Source organism: Malus domestica, chromosome 02, assembly GCF_042453785.1.
Source record: "Malus domestica chromosome 02, GDT2T_hap1".
Lineage (NCBI taxonomy): Eukaryota > Viridiplantae > Streptophyta > Magnoliopsida > Rosales > Rosaceae > Malus > Malus domestica.
This window is the reverse complement of record NC_091662.1, coordinates 30,636,234-30,652,347: the sequence shown is the minus strand read 5'-3', so window position 1 is coordinate 30,652,347 and position 16,114 is coordinate 30,636,234. Positions and strand designations below refer to the sequence as shown.

Here is a 16,114-nt window from a genome sequence, read left to right as displayed (position 1 = left end):
TTGTGAAGAATACACACAAAAATATCTAAAAACACCTCAAGTCACTCTCTTTTTTTCCTACAACCTAAATAATGATAACATGCTTGAAGAATACACACAAAAATAGATATTTTGTCTTGTAAAACTGAAAGTTTGAAAAATCACTCACCGAATGTCCCAAGATATAATCCTTATTTCTAGCAACCCTTCCAATCCTAACTTGCCATCTTGGAATGATTAGATAACCAAAAACAACATGGTCTGACAGTTAAAATGGTCAGCTAAATTATATGTTAAAAAATGCTTACCCAAGTAAACTGAAGATTCATCATTTGATTGTAATTCCCAAGCCAATCAAGGAAAAACCAAAAATTAAATAATAAAATCAGCATACAGTAAGGAAAATAGTCAGAACAAAAGCAGAATTTGACTGGGAAAAAAAAATGCACATTTCTTCTAATTAAACAAAAGCAGAATGGGGGTAAGGCTAGCCGACATTCACCTCTCCCAGACCTTGCGTAAAGCGGGAGCCTTGTGCACTGGGTACGACCTTTTACTGTTTTTCTTCACAAACCTTGCCTTCTCTTCCTGCTCTGGCCTTCTTTCAACTATTGTCCCACAGATGCACTTCGTATTGACCGGTCCTTCAGTGCCTGACCAACTACAACCAAATGCAAGTACTTTCATCATTCTTCCAATTCCTTTTTACATTCAACCAAACAAACAAACACTCTGTACTTGTCCAATCAATCCATTATAAACTCCTTTTAAAACAAAACATCGACTTCACAAAAAAATTAAAAATTCGTACCTTTAAATCTGCTCCAGCACAGAACATCTTGGGAACTTTACTGTTTTTGACTTACATTGTGATCTGTAGCTTTTCCAACCCCAACAGAGGCAACTGGGAAGCGAGAGCATAGAGCATGTCCCATGGAAGCTCCTCGACATTTGGTAAAAGATCATCGCCTGCAAAACTGAAAAGAGAACAACAGCAAACAATTTCTCATCCTCCACATCATATTTTGGCATGAAAATTTCAGCGTCTGCAATTGTGACCTTCGCTGTCTGCAAGATTTGAGCTTCACGGGCCTGTTTTGTAAAAGGTGGCAGTATTTTTAGAGGTTCTGTGCATTTGGAAAAGCTGTAGAGGTTAAAACAGAACATTAGTTCATAAATTTTGTGAGAATAGCCCTTCTTTTATTGTGAGAGCATATAATATTTTTTTAAACAAAGTAAACACACTTACACTGATTTGTATGAATTTACTTCCAGAATATCTAGATCAATGAAGAAAAGTGATGAACCAATGGTGTTCAAGACTATCTTGTCTGTGTGTTGAAAAATTAATGAAAAATTGCATGTTAAAAAACTGCTAAATATATTAATCTAAGTTTAAAAGTCAAATATTTTGAGAAAATGCTAGATTTGTCTAAATAATCTCAGTATATTAATCTAATTCTAATTCTAAAACAAATACTGAGAGTGATACCAAATAATTCTAATTCTAAAACAGGTTAAATATATTAATCTAATTCTAAAACAAAAACTGAGAATGATAACAAATAGTTTAATACTATTGTTTAATTCGTATGTATACATGCAAGAAAAGAGTTGCTAATCAATTTCAACTAAATGTTAGCTTTTATATGAAACGCTGTAAAAAATTGATCAAAAGAAGTGAATATGTTTGTGTGACATGTTAAGAAAATATTAGTAGAGTATATATTAAATAACGTTTGAATATAATAGAAAAATTAATAGTAAATAGATTAGTTTTTAACTAAGTCAAATACCTAGGTACAGCTTGACCTTTAAACTTGTGAAAACCACAATGATCGGCAGAGACAATGATTCAATGGATAAAGAAGCAATACTTCGAGCAACATCTGCCCACAGCGTAACTGTCAGCTCTTCTCCTCTGTGGGAAAAGCAAATTCCAAACAAATTTTTAATAGGTAAGTAATATACAATGCAAGCCTGAATATGCACCAGTAGTTTCGGGAAACCTTGGTCTGCATACTCTGCAAACTCGAACCTTGATTTTTCTGCATTTATGTACGGGACCAACTGATTGATAGGAGTAAGAGCTCTGTTTTCCATCAACTGGAGTCAAATTAAACAAAAATGTTAGAAATTTAGAAATGATATGCAAGTCCTGAATCAATTTATAAAAAAAAATAAGTAAATAAAAACTCTAAATGAGGTCAACCCTATCCTTCTCTTATACTCTTCTATCTTCCCTCTGTTTTCCTCCCCCAATTCTGAATCATTCTTCCACCCTTGGTATCTCGATTTTATCTCACCTTAACATTTTATATCCAACCCGCAACCCAGCTCTCTTCAAATTGTATTTAAAACAATGAATTGCTTGCATACGAATGGTGCAAAAAGGCAGAATGCAATCCAATTGAAAATCGGTCCAATAAAAAATTCAAACAAAAAAAACTCCTCATTTCTCTCATCAAACCAAAATTCGCAAATCCAACAGAATTCCTGGTCACAACACATAACATAAACTGATAAAACATTTTACTCAAATAACGATTTAATTTTTAAAATTTAAAATAAAAGAGAACTAAATGCACATATTTGGAAGAAAAAAAATGGAATGATTCCATATGTAAATCTCACCCCAACAGTTTTAAAACGCAATCATCCCAGTGCAAACAGAAGGTGGAAAATGTTGTCCCAGCACAAACACAACCTGCAAAATAAACAAACCAACACACACAAAAAACCAAATGAATAACGATAAAAATCAGAAACCCTACCACACAAAATCATAAGAACAACATTAAAATTACCAATAAAAGTTAGCAAAAAACACACGATCTGATAATAAACGTCTTAACGCCAATGATGGCCTCAAACCCAAACAAAATCCAACAACAACAACAAGAACAACAAAGCCTTTTCCCACTAAGTGGGGTCGGCTATATGAATCCTAGAACGCCATTGCGCTCGGTTTTGTATCATGTCCTCCGTTAGATCCAAGTACTCTAAGTCTTTTCTTAGAGTCTCTTCCAAAGTTTTCCTAGATCTTCCTCTACCCCTTCGGCCCTGAACCTCTGTCCCGTAGTCACATCTTCGAACCGGAGTGTCATTCGGCCTTCTTTGCACATGTCCAAATCACCGGAGCCGATTTTCTCTCATCTTTCCTACAATTTCGGCTACTCCTACTTTACCTCGGATATCCTCATTCCCAATCTTATCCTTTCTCGTGTGCCCACACATCCCACGAAGCATCCTCATCTCCGCTACACCCATTTTGTGTACGTGTTGATGCTTCACCGCCTAACATTCTATGCCATACAACATCGTTGGCCTTATTGCCGTCCTATAAAATTTTCCCTTGAGCTTTAGTGGCCTACGACAGTCACACAACACGCCGGATGCATTCTTACACTTCATCCATCCAGCTCGTATTCTATGGTTGAGATCTCCATCTAATTCTCCGTTCTCTTGCAAGATAAGATCCTAGGTAGCGAAAACGGTCGCTTTTTGTGATCTTCGCTAGATTGCTCCGGTCATTAGTGTGGATAGGTATATAAATGGATAGAGATAGGAAAGCAAACACAAGATGTACGTGGTTCACCCAGATTGGCTACGTCCACGGAATAGAAGAGTTCTCATTAATTGTGAAGGGTTTACACAAGTACATAGGTTCAAGCTCTCCTTTAGTGAGTACAAGTGAATGATTTAGTACAAATGACATTAGGAAATATTGTGGGAGAATGATCTCGTAATCACGAAACTTCTAAGTATCGGAGTGTGGTGTCGTCTTGACTTGCCTTATCTGTCTCATAGGTAGATGTGGCATCTTTTCTGGAAGTACTCTTCCTCCATCCAGGGGTGGTATCTTTAACTGGTGGAGATGCACAAGGTAATGTATCAATTTCACTTGAAGCTTACTTGTAGTTTCAGGCTTGGTCAAGCGCGATACAAACCATGTAGTAGGAGTCCCCCAAGTCGCCGAGCTAGGGGGTCTGCTGAAAGAGGTGACAGACAAGGTAAGCAATCAGAGCTCCGACTGATTGTTCACCTTCTCCCCATCTTGCAGCAGCATGAAGGATAAAGAGAAGAAAAATGAGAAGAGATGATATGAGATACTTTTGCTTTTGAAGAAGTAACTTTCCACAGGCTTATTCTTGAACTGAGCTGGAGGGTTTTCTGGTTTCCTCCAGAGTATAAGGTCGACTGAAGAATTTGAGGGTCAAAACAAGTCCATCAAATCTAGAGTACTTTCCACCCTGCTGATATGGGATACTTTTGCTTTTGACAGAGTAATGGATGTATCGGCACGTGTGCTGTTACGCTTGTCTCCACATGCTTCCTTGTATCTTTCGCACTTGCCCTATCTGTTCCTCAAGCAGATGCGGAATCTTCCCTGGAAACATAAGATGTTGAAGATGAGTACTCGAGAGCAATGCCAGGTAAGTAATCAGGTAAGGGGTTACAGGCAGTCAGTTCCTAGCTGGAAGCTTGATTCCAAGTGCTGACTCATTGCTCTCTTTCTCCTTGTCTTGCAGGTAAAAACAAGGCCAAAGGAAAAGACAGGGAAAAAGCATGATATGGGATACTCTTGCTTTTAACCCTGATGATATGAGATATTCTTGCTCTAGTATAGCTTATTTGCAGAGGTATTATCGGGGGGAAAGAAAGCTGAATATTTCGAAAGGCTTCGTTGGGAGTGCCCTCTCAGATATGATGAAGGGTTGAGCATTTTTGCAGGTCTGCCTGTCTGTTGGGGATGGAGGTCAACATATATAGGAGTCTCCCTAACAAGTAGTAATGTTATTCCTTTACCCTGCTTGGTCATAGCACGGTAGTGGGAGCTGCCAGTTTCACATGTTTTAACTCTGTCAGAGCACTTTGAAAAAGTGGTATGTGGTATCTGGCTCTCGAGATTCGGAGAACGATGCCTCTTCGATTTTTGAGAAAGCAATCATGCTGGGGGTCTGGCTTTCGAGATTCGGAGAGCAGTGTCTCTTCGATTTTTGAGAAAGTAATCATGTTGGGAGTCTGGCTCTCGAGATTCGGATAACGATGCCACTTCGATTTTTGAGAAAGCAATCATGCTGGGGGTCTGGCTCTCGAGATTCGGAGAGCAGTGTCTCTTCGATTTTTGAGAAAGTAATCATGTTGGGAGTCTGGCTCTCGAGATTCGGAGGGCGGTGCCTCTTCGATTTTGGAGCAAGCAATCTTGTTGGGACTGTTGTCTCGAATGTGAGTAAAGGTTGGGCATGTTTGCTAGTCTACCTTGCCACGAAGCACAAAGGTTGACACACAGGGACTTTCCAATTATCCAACAATGGTACTGTTCCTTTACCCTCTCTTCGATTTTGAGAAAGTAGTCATGTTGGGAGTCTGGCTCTCGTGATTCGGAGGACGGTGGCTCTTCGATTTTGGAGCAATCAATCTTGTTGGGAGTGTTTTCTCGAATGTGAGTAAAGGTTGGGCATGTTTGCTAGTCTACCTTACCACGAAGCACAGAGGTTGACAAACAGGGACTTTCCAATTATCCAGCAGTGGTACTGTTCCTTTACCCTTGTGGGTAATAATATGGTAGCTAGACCTTCAAAATTTATGGGTCTAAACTTTGTTAGTGCTGTTTCTTTGCTATTCTTTTACCCTTCTTGGTCAGAGCGATGTAGTGGGAGCTGCAAGCTTCACGTGCTCAACTTTGGCAGAGAACTTTGGCAAAGTTATCTGTGGTACCCATGAGCTATTGTTGCGTGTGGGAAGTGGGTGATTGAACAGTAAGATTCATGTGCTTTCTACTTCACCAGAAGTCTTTGACAGAATGCCCATAATTTCTGCAAAGCTGAGTGTGCGTGTGACAGGTGCTGACAAGGCTAGAAAAGTAGGTGCCTTTTCGATTTCTGAGATCGGCCCTCGTGGTCTCTGAGCAGCCCAGCTTTTGAGAAAGCGAGCGCCTCTTCGATTGATTCGGAGAACGATGCCTCATCGATTTTTGAGAAAGCAATCATGATGGGGGTCTGGCTCTCGAAGATTCGGGGAGCAGTGTCTCTTCGATTTTTGAGAAAGTAATCATGTTTGGAGTCTGGCTCTCGAGATTCGGAGGGCGGTGCCTCTTCGATTTTGGAGCAAGCAATCTTGTTGGGAGTGTTTTCTCGAATGTGAGTAAAGGTTGGGCATGTTTGCTAGTCTACCTTGCCACGAAGCACAGAGGTTGACACACAGGGACTTTCCAATTATCCAGCAATGGTACTGTTCATTTACCCTCTCTTCGATTTTTAAGAAAGTAGTCATGTTGGGAGTCTGGCTCTCGAGATTCGGAGGACGGTGCCTCTTCGATTTTGGAGCAAGCAATCTTATTGGGAGTGTTTTCTCGAATGTGAGTAAAGGTTGGGCATGTTTGCTAGTCTACCTTGCCACGAAGCACAGAGGTTGACAAACAGGGACTTTCCAATTATCCAGCAGTGGTACTGTTCCTTTACCCTTGTGGGTAATAATATGGTAGCTAGACCTTCAAAATTTATGGGTCTAAACTTTGTTAGTGCTGTTTCTTTGCTATTCTTTTACCCTTCTTGGTCAGAGCGATGTAGTGGGAGCTGCAAGCTTCACGTGCTCAACTTTGGCAGAGAACTTTGGCAAAGTTATCTGTGGTACCCATGAGCTATTGTTGCGTGTGGGAAGTGGGTGATTGAACAGTAAGATTCATGTGTTTTCTACTTCCCCAGAAGTCTTCGACAGAATGCCCATAATTTCCGCAAAGCTGAGTGTGCGTGTGACAGGTGCTGACAAGGCTGGAAAAGTAGGTGCCTCTTCGATTTCTGAGATCGGCCCTCGTGGTCTCTAGGGAGCCCAGCTTTTGAGAAAGCGAGCGCCTCTTCGATTTCTGAGATCAGCCTTCGAGGTCTTTGAGCAGCCCAACTTTTGAGAAAGCAAACGCCTCTTCGATTTCTGAGATCAACCCTCGTGATCTCTAAGCAGCCCAGCTTTTGAGAAAGCAAACGCCTTTTCGATTTCTGAGCAGGCGCCTCTTCGATTTCTGAAGCTCCATCGAGTGCAGATTTTTATAGGGGCTGGCATTAAGTTCCAAAGCACACTTGAATCTCCACCAGTAGAAGCTTCATTCTTACACTTCTAAGATCTTGATTTGTCCGACCTCTTCTCTCTTCAACACATTTGAAAATGTCTGGCCCCTCCGACCGTCGTTTTGACTTGAACCTTGTTGAAGAGACAGCCCCGCCTTCTCCAGACAACATATGGCGCCCATCCTTCGTCTCCCCTACTGGTCCTCTTACCGTTGGGGATTCCGTGATGAAGAATGATATGACCGCTGCGGTGGTGGCCAGGAACCTTCTCACTCCCAAAGATAACAGACTACTTTCCAAACGGTCTGATGAGTTAGCTGTTAAGGATTCGCTAGCTCTCAGTGTTCAGTGTACAGGTTCTGTGTCTAATATGGCCCAACGCCTATTTGCTCGAACCCGCCAAGTTGAATCATTGGCGGCTGAAGTGATGAGTCTCAAACAGGAGATTAGAGGGCTCAAGCATGAGAATAAACAGTTGCACCGGCTCGCACATGACTATGCTACAAACATGAAGAGGAAACTTGACCAGATGAAGGAAACTGATGGTCAGGTTTTACTTGATCATCAGAGATTTGTGGGTTTGTTCCAAAGGCATTTATTGCCTTCGTCTTCTGGGGCTGTACCGCGTAATGAAGCTCCAAATGGTCAACCTCTGATGCCTCCTCCTTCTAGGGTTCTGTCCAGTACTGAGGCTCCAAATGATCCCCCTCCGGTGCCTTCTCTTTCTGGGGCTCTACCGACTGCTGAGACTTCTCCTAAGCAACCTTTGTGAAGACTCCCTCTTGTGTGTTTATTTTGACTCATGTATATGTACATATTTGTAGCTTATCGGGGATATCAATAAATAAGCTTTCCTTCATTTCAACGTATTGTGTTAGATACACCAAAGTCTTCTTCGCTAAGTTCTTTGAATTTTCTTTTGTTGAAGCTTGTATGTTGAAGCTTTCTGAATGGAGCATGTAGGTTGGGGTAGTGTTCCCTTAATTTTCCGAGTGAGGAAAACTTCTCGGTTGGAGACTTGGAAAATCCAAGTCACTGAGTGGGATCGGCTATATGAATCTTAGAACGCCATTGTGCTCGATCCTGTGTCATGTCCTTCGTTAGATTCAAGTACTCTAAGTCTTTTCTTAGAGTCTCTTTCAAAGTTTTCCTAGGTCTTCCTCTACCCCTTCGGCCCTGAACCTCTGTCCCATAGTCGCATCTTCTAATCGGAGCGTCAGTAGGCCTTCTTTGCACATGTCCAAACCACCGTAACCGATTTTCTCTCATCTTTCCTTTAATTTCGGCTACTCCTACTTTACCCCGAATATCCTCATTCCTAATCTTATCCTTTCTCGTGTGCCCACACATCCAACGAAGCATCTTCATCTCCGCTACACCCATTTTGTGTACGTGTTGATGTTTCACCGCCCAACATTCTGTGCCATACAGCATCGCCGGCCTTATTGCCGTCCTATAAAATTTTCCCTTGAGCTTCAGTGGCATACGGCGGTCACATAACACGCCGGATGCACTCTTCCACTTCATCCATCCAGCTTGTATTCTATGGTTGAGATCTCCATCTAATTCTCCGTTCTTTTGCAAGATAGATCCTAGGTAACGAAAACGGTCGCTCTTTGGTATTTCTTGATCTCCGATCCTCACCCCTAACTCGTTTTGGCCTTCATTTGCACTGAACTTGCACTCCATATATTCTGTCTTTGATCGGCTTAGGCGAAGACCTTTAGATTCCAACACTTCTCTCCAAAGGTTAAGCTTTGCATTTACCCCTTCCTGAGTTTCATCTATCAACACTATATCGTCTGCGAAAAGCATACACCAAGGAATATCATCTTGAATATGTCCTGTTAACTCATCCATTACCAACGCAAAAAGGTAAGGACTTAAGGATGAGCCTTGATGTAATCCTACAGTTATGGGAAAGCTTTCGGTTTGTCCTTCATGAGTTCTTACGGCAGTCTTTGCTCCTTCATACATATCCTTTATAGCTTGGATATATGCTACTCGTACTCCTTTCTTCTCTAAAATCCTCCAAAGAATGTCTCTTGGGACCCTATCATACGCTTTTTCCAAATCTATAAAGACCATGTGTAAATCCTTTTTCCCATCTCTATATCTTTCCATCAATCTTCGTAAGAGATAGATTGCCTCCATGGTTGAGCACCCTGGCATGAACCCGAATTGGTTGTCCGAAACCCGTGTCTCTTGCCTCAATCTATGCTCAATGACTCTCTCCCAGAGCTTCATTGTATGACTCATTAGCTTAATACCCCTATAGTTCATGCAATTTTGTACGTCACCCTTATTCTTGTAGATAGGCACCAAAGTGCTCGTTCGCCACTCATTTGGCATCTTCTTCGTTTTCAAAATCCTATTGAAAAGGTCAGTGAGCCATGTTATACCTGTCTCTCCCAAAAGTTTCCACACTTCGATTGGTATATCGTCTGGGCCTATTGCTTTTTTAAGCTTCATCTTCTTCAAAGCTACAACCACTTCTTCCTTCCGGATTCGACGATAAAAAGAGTAGTTTCTACACTCTTCTGAGTTACTCAACTCCCCTAAAGAAGCACTCATTTCATGTCCTTCATTGAAGAGATTATGAAAATAACCTCTCCATCTGTCTTTAACCGCGTTCTCTGTAGCAAGAACCTTTCCATCCTCATCCTTGATGCATCTCACTTGGTTTAGGTCCCTTGTCTTCTTTTCCCTTGCTCTAGATAGTTTATAGATATCCAACTCTCCTTCTTTGGTATCTAGTCGTTTATACATATCGTCGTAAGCCGCTAACTTAGCTTCTCTGACAGCTTTCTTCGCCTCTTGCTTCGCTTTTCTATACCTTTCACCATTTTCATCGGTCCTCTCCTTGTATAAGGCTTTACAACATTCCTTCTTAGCCTTCACCTTTGTTTGTACCTCCTCATTCCACCACCAAGATTCCTTTTGGTGTGGGGCAAAGCCCTTGGACTCTCCTAATACCTCTTTTGCTACTTTTCGGATACAACTAGCCATGGAATCCCACATTTGGCTAGCTTCCCCCTCTCTATCCCACACACATTGGGTGATTACCTTCTCTTTGAAAATGACTTGTTTTTCTTCTTTTAGATTCCACCATCTAGTCCTTGGGCACTTCCAAGTCTTGTTCTTTTGTCTTACTCTTTTGATATGTACATCCATCACCAACAAGCGATGTTGATTAGCCACGCTCTCTCCTGGTATAACTTTGCAATCCTTACAAGTTATACGATCCCCTTTCCTCATTAGAAGAAAATCTATTTGTGTTTTTGACGACCCACTCTTGTAGGTGATCACATGTTCTTCTCTTTTCTTAAAGAAGGTGTTGGCTAAGAAGAGATCATATGCCATTGCAAAATCCAAGATAGCTTCCCCATCCTCGTTTCTCTCCCCAAAACCATGGCCACCATGAAAACCTCCATAGTTGCCTGTCTCCCTGCCCACGTGTCCATCTCCTCCTATAAATAACTTCTCCGTCTGAGCAATTCCTTGCACCAAGTCTCCAAGATCTTCCCAAAATTTCTCCTTCGAACTCGTATCCAACCCTACTTGAGGTGCGTACGCACTAATCACATTGATAAGTTCTTGTCCTATTACAATCTTGATTGCCATGATTCTATCTCCTACCCTCTTGACATCTACAACATCTTGTACCAAGGTCTTGTCCACGATGATGCCAACACTATTTCTCGTTCTATTTGTGCCCGAATACCAAAGTTTAAACCCTGAGTTTTCTAGATCCTTTGCCTTACTACCAACCCACTTAGTTTCTTGTAGGCACATAATATTTATCCTTCTCCTCACCATAACTTCCACTACTTCCATAGATTTTCCCGTTAAGGTTCCTATATTCCACGTTCCTAAACGCATTTTGCTCTCTTGAACTCTACCCTTCTGTCCTAGCTTCTTCACCCTCCCCCGTCTAATAGGATCAAAGTACTTCTTTTGTGTGTTCCGGGTAAAGTTGATAGGAGCATATGCTCTCAAACAACTTTGAGTGGAGTCGTTCGAAAAGAAGTTTCTATGGCCCCCTTGCTCATTTAACACTGCATCCGGGTGCCGATGGAGATACAGCGACCCTTGCTCACTTATCACTGTGCTCGGGCCATACAGCGCGCCACTTACGGGTGACGTCCTAGCTTTAGCGCGATTTTGTTCTGGATTCATTTTCATAAGGATTCGACATGATCATGGAGTGCCGGCTGTCGACTACCTGACGCCCTCCCCCTCCTCCTTTATCCGGGCTTGGGACCGGCCATGTAAGACATAGGCGGAGTTAAACCCAAACAAAATCCAAATCAGTTAAAAAAAAATAGTGAAAATGAACTGAACCCATTCCTCTATCATATTCTTTTCATCTGTTTTCCTACCCCTAATCCCAAATCTCTCTTCCATGCTTTCTCTGCCGTTTTCCCCTCACCCTCGATCCCATTTTCTTCCAAGTTAACAGCCTTTACAAATTTTTTAGAACCATAGAAAGACAAACATGGCCGATTCAAATAATAAACACACACAGTTAACCTACCAATTCATGCCCAATTTGTTAAAAATATGAATAAAAAATAATCACAACACATACTTCAATGGGTCCTCTCATTCCTTCCCAAAAATTATAAACAAATTTTAACCAACATTAAATTTTCCCAAATTGAAATCACTTTTCTAATCTCTCCTGAAAAACTATAAACACATTTTAATTCTTCAAGAATGGGTGCTCAAACCGGGAAAAAACCAAAAAGGAGAAAAAACATACCAAAAAAATAACAGGACCACCACAGCTGTTCGTAAATCTGTGATCGACCAACCAAGCAACAAAAACGCAAATACCCTCTTAGCCAGGAAAATCCTAACAGAGGACCACAACTGATCCAAAACAAAATTATTAGAGCTTCATCCAAATTAACAAAAATACAGAACAAAAATTGAAAGACAGCAGTTATAAAACATACCTCGGTTGTATTAAATTGATTTGCCAAAGATCTAAAGACTGCCGGCGCTTAACGACCGAAAGGCAGAGAAAACAAGAATCACAAAATGTTTGACCGCCGATCGCAAGTCTACAAATCTCGGATAATGGGGTCAGAGAAAACACCCACAACCATAGGTCTAAAAACCCTCCTCAAGTCAGATCGCAGAAATAAGATCGCTTAAAAGACGAAAATCAAGAGCAACTGAATGATGCAGAAATGCTTAATAACAAGATAGTTAAGTGTCTGTTTTTCATTCTATTTGCAGAATCCCAAGACCACAGCCCATAAACTATCACCACGATTTCAACTTGTCGAAGAGTGGGGACGCTTAGGGGGGCGGCCTGAGCCACCACCCTTATCATTTGGTAAAAAAGAGAGAAAACAATTGGTACGCAATATTATAAACTACCATTTTTTTATTCCACTTTCATAGCATAATCTCAGCAATCATGTCTACATTTTTATAGCTGTTAACTCAAATCCAACTTTTCAATTATTTCAAAATGCATCAGTAAATAAGGAGTCCTATCAGCAAAATAAAATTTCTCGCACACCTGCAATTTTCCTCCACTTCTCTAAGCTTCAGACTCCAGCAGATGAACCAACTGTTCTTTTTCTTTGGATATCCAAGCTCACCTGTTGTCACGCCATTGCCTCGTTGTCCCGTGTAGGATAAAACAGATTGCTGCAGCCCCTTGTATCAGGCAATGAACACAATATTTAAGAACAGCAAACAATTGGAGAGGAGCAGGCAGGGATGAGAGAAAGAGAGAGAGCAGCAGAAGCAGAGGGTTAAACCGAAAAGAAAATTACCCATATGCACAACCCGAAGAACTCACCAAGAAACCCTTGCTCCTCTCCGCAAGAAATTCCTTCAAATCAAAACGAAAAACTGAACATGGGTACCTGATATTAACACCCACTGACAGCATGGTAGTAATTATAACGCACCACAAAGTAGCCCACAATAATCCTATTGATTTTCCTTATTAACACTAAAATTTTGTCGATTGTAGCATATGAAAATAAGGGTCTTTTCCGCAGAAAATTGTTTTATCCAAACACTTAAAATGTCACAAAAACAGGATGGTTGTCTCCACTGACCAGCCACCGAACAATAATTATTAGACTAACTTACACTTATCCAAATGCAACGAAATTTTATACACATAAACTAGACACACCAAGCTATGCTCACACAAATGTTTGGGATTTTTGAAGTTGATTAGCTATTTAAATTAAATCGGACAAAACAGGACCTCAACCAGTTTTAAATAATACCAATAGATTTTAATTCACAAGTTAAGAAAACGAATTAGGGGAAATGCTATCCACCACCAAATAATCATGCAAACATGTTATGTTTCATTCAAATTCCTTTTATTTCCGGATGAAGATGCTCAAGTTGGCTCAATGTTAGAACACAACCTATTACTTTTTCTTACGTAGTATGTTAAGAGAATAGCGTTTTCAACTTAACGTAGTCCCTAGCATGTAATCTAGAATGTCGTGTTCATAGATTTAACAAGTAGAAATCATTAAGAACGAAAAGAGTTTGAGTCATCACAAGGCATGATAAGTACTGGCATTGTCTTACTTATCCTAGAAATCGGTTCACATGTTAACCACAATTAACAAGTGCTACTCTAGAACATATGTAGGTCCTCATTCAACAAGGGCAGGTAAACATATATTCATAGCATTAAAATCCTAGATATGCTCACTATGTATGCATCCATAGAAACACATAAAGAATTTATCAATCACATAAGTAGTGAAACAATTTTCATCCTTTCATAAAAGTCATTCAAACAAAATATCACAACAAACTTACAATCATATTCGGGGCTTCAAAACAGCCCCTAACTACTTAAAATTTAGTTACACATAATTCACAAATTAAACCAAAAGTAAAACATGGGTTTGAGAAGATAAAACCAAGAAAAATAGAGTGAAGCTTTGCTCTCTGCCGTGCCTCTTGCGTCTGCTGTCAGTCTGTGATTTTGTTCCCTCTGCTTCTGTGCTTCTGCTCCCGCACAATCTCTCCTATCTCTCTGCGCCCTCTGCGCACTGGCTTTCACGTCAGTTTCTCTTCTTTTTTCTGCTTCTCTGTCTTCTCTTTTATTCTTCAGTTCTCCTTTCTGTCCGTGCCTGCACCCTGCTTCTCTCTTTAATTCTTCCACTCAGTCCGTGTCCTCCCACTTCTTTCTTATTCTTCTATTTTTCTTTGCTTTTATCCCGCACTCCTCACTCCCTCTCCTGCTTTTTGTTCCACTTCCATCCCATGCGCACTCCACTTTCTTCCCACTTCTCTATCTGCCGTTCTACCTCTTTCTTCATTCTTTTATTCTGTCAGTGTCTTCCTTTCCGTCCCATTTATTTCTTTTCTTTTATTTTCTTTTCAGCCCATTTTCTTTGAAATTGATCCTAAAATAAAATTAACTGTACATTAACACAAGGTAAGGTAAAATGCCACAACTTTAACACAAAAACATCACAAAGACTTTAGAAATGGATGGTATAAATGCATGAAATATATGAGTGATCAAATACCCCCAAACTTACATTTTTGCTAGTCCTCTAGCAAAACAAAACCACTCAACTAAGACTAGATTCAACAACTTAGTAGCCAACTTCTCAATTTCGATTTCAGAGATAAGTGCTAGTCATGAGATACACTGCCAAGAAGTAAGCAAGAGCTCAAAACATCATCCAATAGTTAACCAAATTTCCTTCAAACAAAACGTTGAAATGCCATGTGTGAGCTAGCTATGTCAATGCAATTCCAAGCTCCTTTAAATCATCATATGCAAACATGTGAGTTTCTCACAAGACATACGCTCATTCACTCATAATTTTTTGTTAATGTGTTTCACTCAAGTAATCTCATTGTACATGCCGCCATGTGCTTGCTTGTCCACCTAACTCGCTTATCAATATTTAAGTAATACCTTGGATCAATAGGACTTTATTACGGTTGTAATGGGGCTAAAGGTGATAGGCTAATGAAAGAAAGGATATGGAAATCAAAAATTTTGAGAAAGTACACTTTGGTAGTTTTCCAACACCTCAATATCACACCACCTCAAATTGAAAGCAAAATAATAAAACCTCGAGCACCTGTTACTCCCCAAATTTAACTTTAAAAGGAAATTTATACTCTACCGACACATTTTCAACAAATCAACACTCTCCAATTTTCATTTTTTTCGTTTTTTTTCGTTTTTTTTTTCTTTTGAAATAATTTTCAAAATCTACATCACCCATCAAATTCACATTTCATTGTAATACACATACTCCATCCATCTTTCTATATAAATGAAACCCCCAAAAGCACAACCCATGTAATACTTTCTCAAAACAATAAGGAATCGATTTTTGTGTATGGGCTCAACTCCAATATTGGAGCAAGGTAAAGAGATGTGGTTAACAAAGAAATGGCTTAGTTAAAGGCTCAAAGGGCTACTAAGGATAAACATAGCATATAAGGTAGGCATGAAAGGCTCAAACGATCCAAAGATGGCCTATATCACTTCCAAGTTATTACATGAATTGATTAATGAATCGAGTAGTATAAAGCAAGTTCTAGAGATACATGTACAGTGAGATCATACGCACAAGAAGGAATGAGATTGATGCATAATGGTTCAATCATGTATAGGCTAAAAAACTCACAAGGTTTACATAATCTCACATGATTCACATATGAAACGCTAAATCATGCTCAAGTTTCACATTGACAAGACTAGGCACATTTCTTTTTTCAAGTTGATTTCTGGAAATCACAGTTAACACAAAGACAACGAAAAGAACTTAGACTTTCTTGAAAGTAAGAAGGAAATTAAAATCAAATCTCATCATTGAATTGAGAAGTAGCTACAAACAACAATAAAAATGCAAAATTTTTTTTTTTTTTTAATAGAGAAATAAACTAACGAAATATATTTCCAAATACCCCCAAACTTAATTATAGCATTGTCCCCAATGATAATGAAAGGAATTTTTTTGAACAATAAGACATGAAAATGGAAGGAAAGAAATATAAAATGAAATAAAGACACATAAAGAAAAGGAAAGAACACACCAATT

General features: G+C 39.9%; 3 protein-coding genes across 17 annotated transcripts in view; 1 reads left to right on the top strand and 2 right to left on the bottom strand.

Moving 5' to 3' along the window:
* LOC114821587 (rust resistance kinase Lr10-like) overlaps nucleotides 1–16,114 on the top strand; it is a 90,474-nt gene that overhangs the window by 28,826 nt on the left and 45,534 nt on the right. The gene's annotated exons all lie outside the window — the stretch shown is intronic.
* The window catches only part of LOC103424112 (uncharacterized), a 74,125-nt gene that overhangs the window by 23,265 nt on the left and 34,746 nt on the right, over nucleotides 1–16,114 (bottom strand). The window lies entirely within an intron of this gene.
* Nucleotides 108–12,956, bottom strand: LOC103404174 (uncharacterized). Of its 15 annotated transcripts, XR_011573743.1 has the most exons (11): nucleotides 12,839–12,956; nucleotides 12,580–12,710; nucleotides 12,005–12,112; nucleotides 11,809–11,918; nucleotides 2,614–2,686; nucleotides 2,003–2,085; nucleotides 1,776–1,900; nucleotides 1,229–1,310; nucleotides 1,039–1,123; nucleotides 791–956; nucleotides 108–640 (listed from the first exon to the last, which is right to left on the bottom strand). XR_011573743.1 is itself a non-coding variant. In XM_070809288.1 (10 exons), the coding sequence occupies exons 6-9, from the start codon at nucleotides 2,080–2,082 to the stop codon at nucleotides 793–795; spliced, it is 618 nt and encodes a 205-aa protein (XP_070665389.1). In that variant the 5' UTR covers nucleotides 2,083–2,085; nucleotides 2,614–2,686; nucleotides 11,809–11,918; nucleotides 12,005–12,112; nucleotides 12,580–12,710; nucleotides 12,839–12,956; the 3' UTR covers nucleotides 108–640; nucleotides 791–792. The 15 variants fall into 15 exon arrangements, 7 of the variants coding, with proteins under 7 accessions (XP_070665389.1, XP_070665370.1, XP_070665382.1 ...); XR_011573749.1 differs by having other exon boundaries at nucleotides 1,776–1,868; nucleotides 1,951–2,085; nucleotides 12,580–12,950; XR_011573751.1 differs by having other exon boundaries at nucleotides 1,776–1,868; nucleotides 1,972–2,085; nucleotides 12,580–12,950.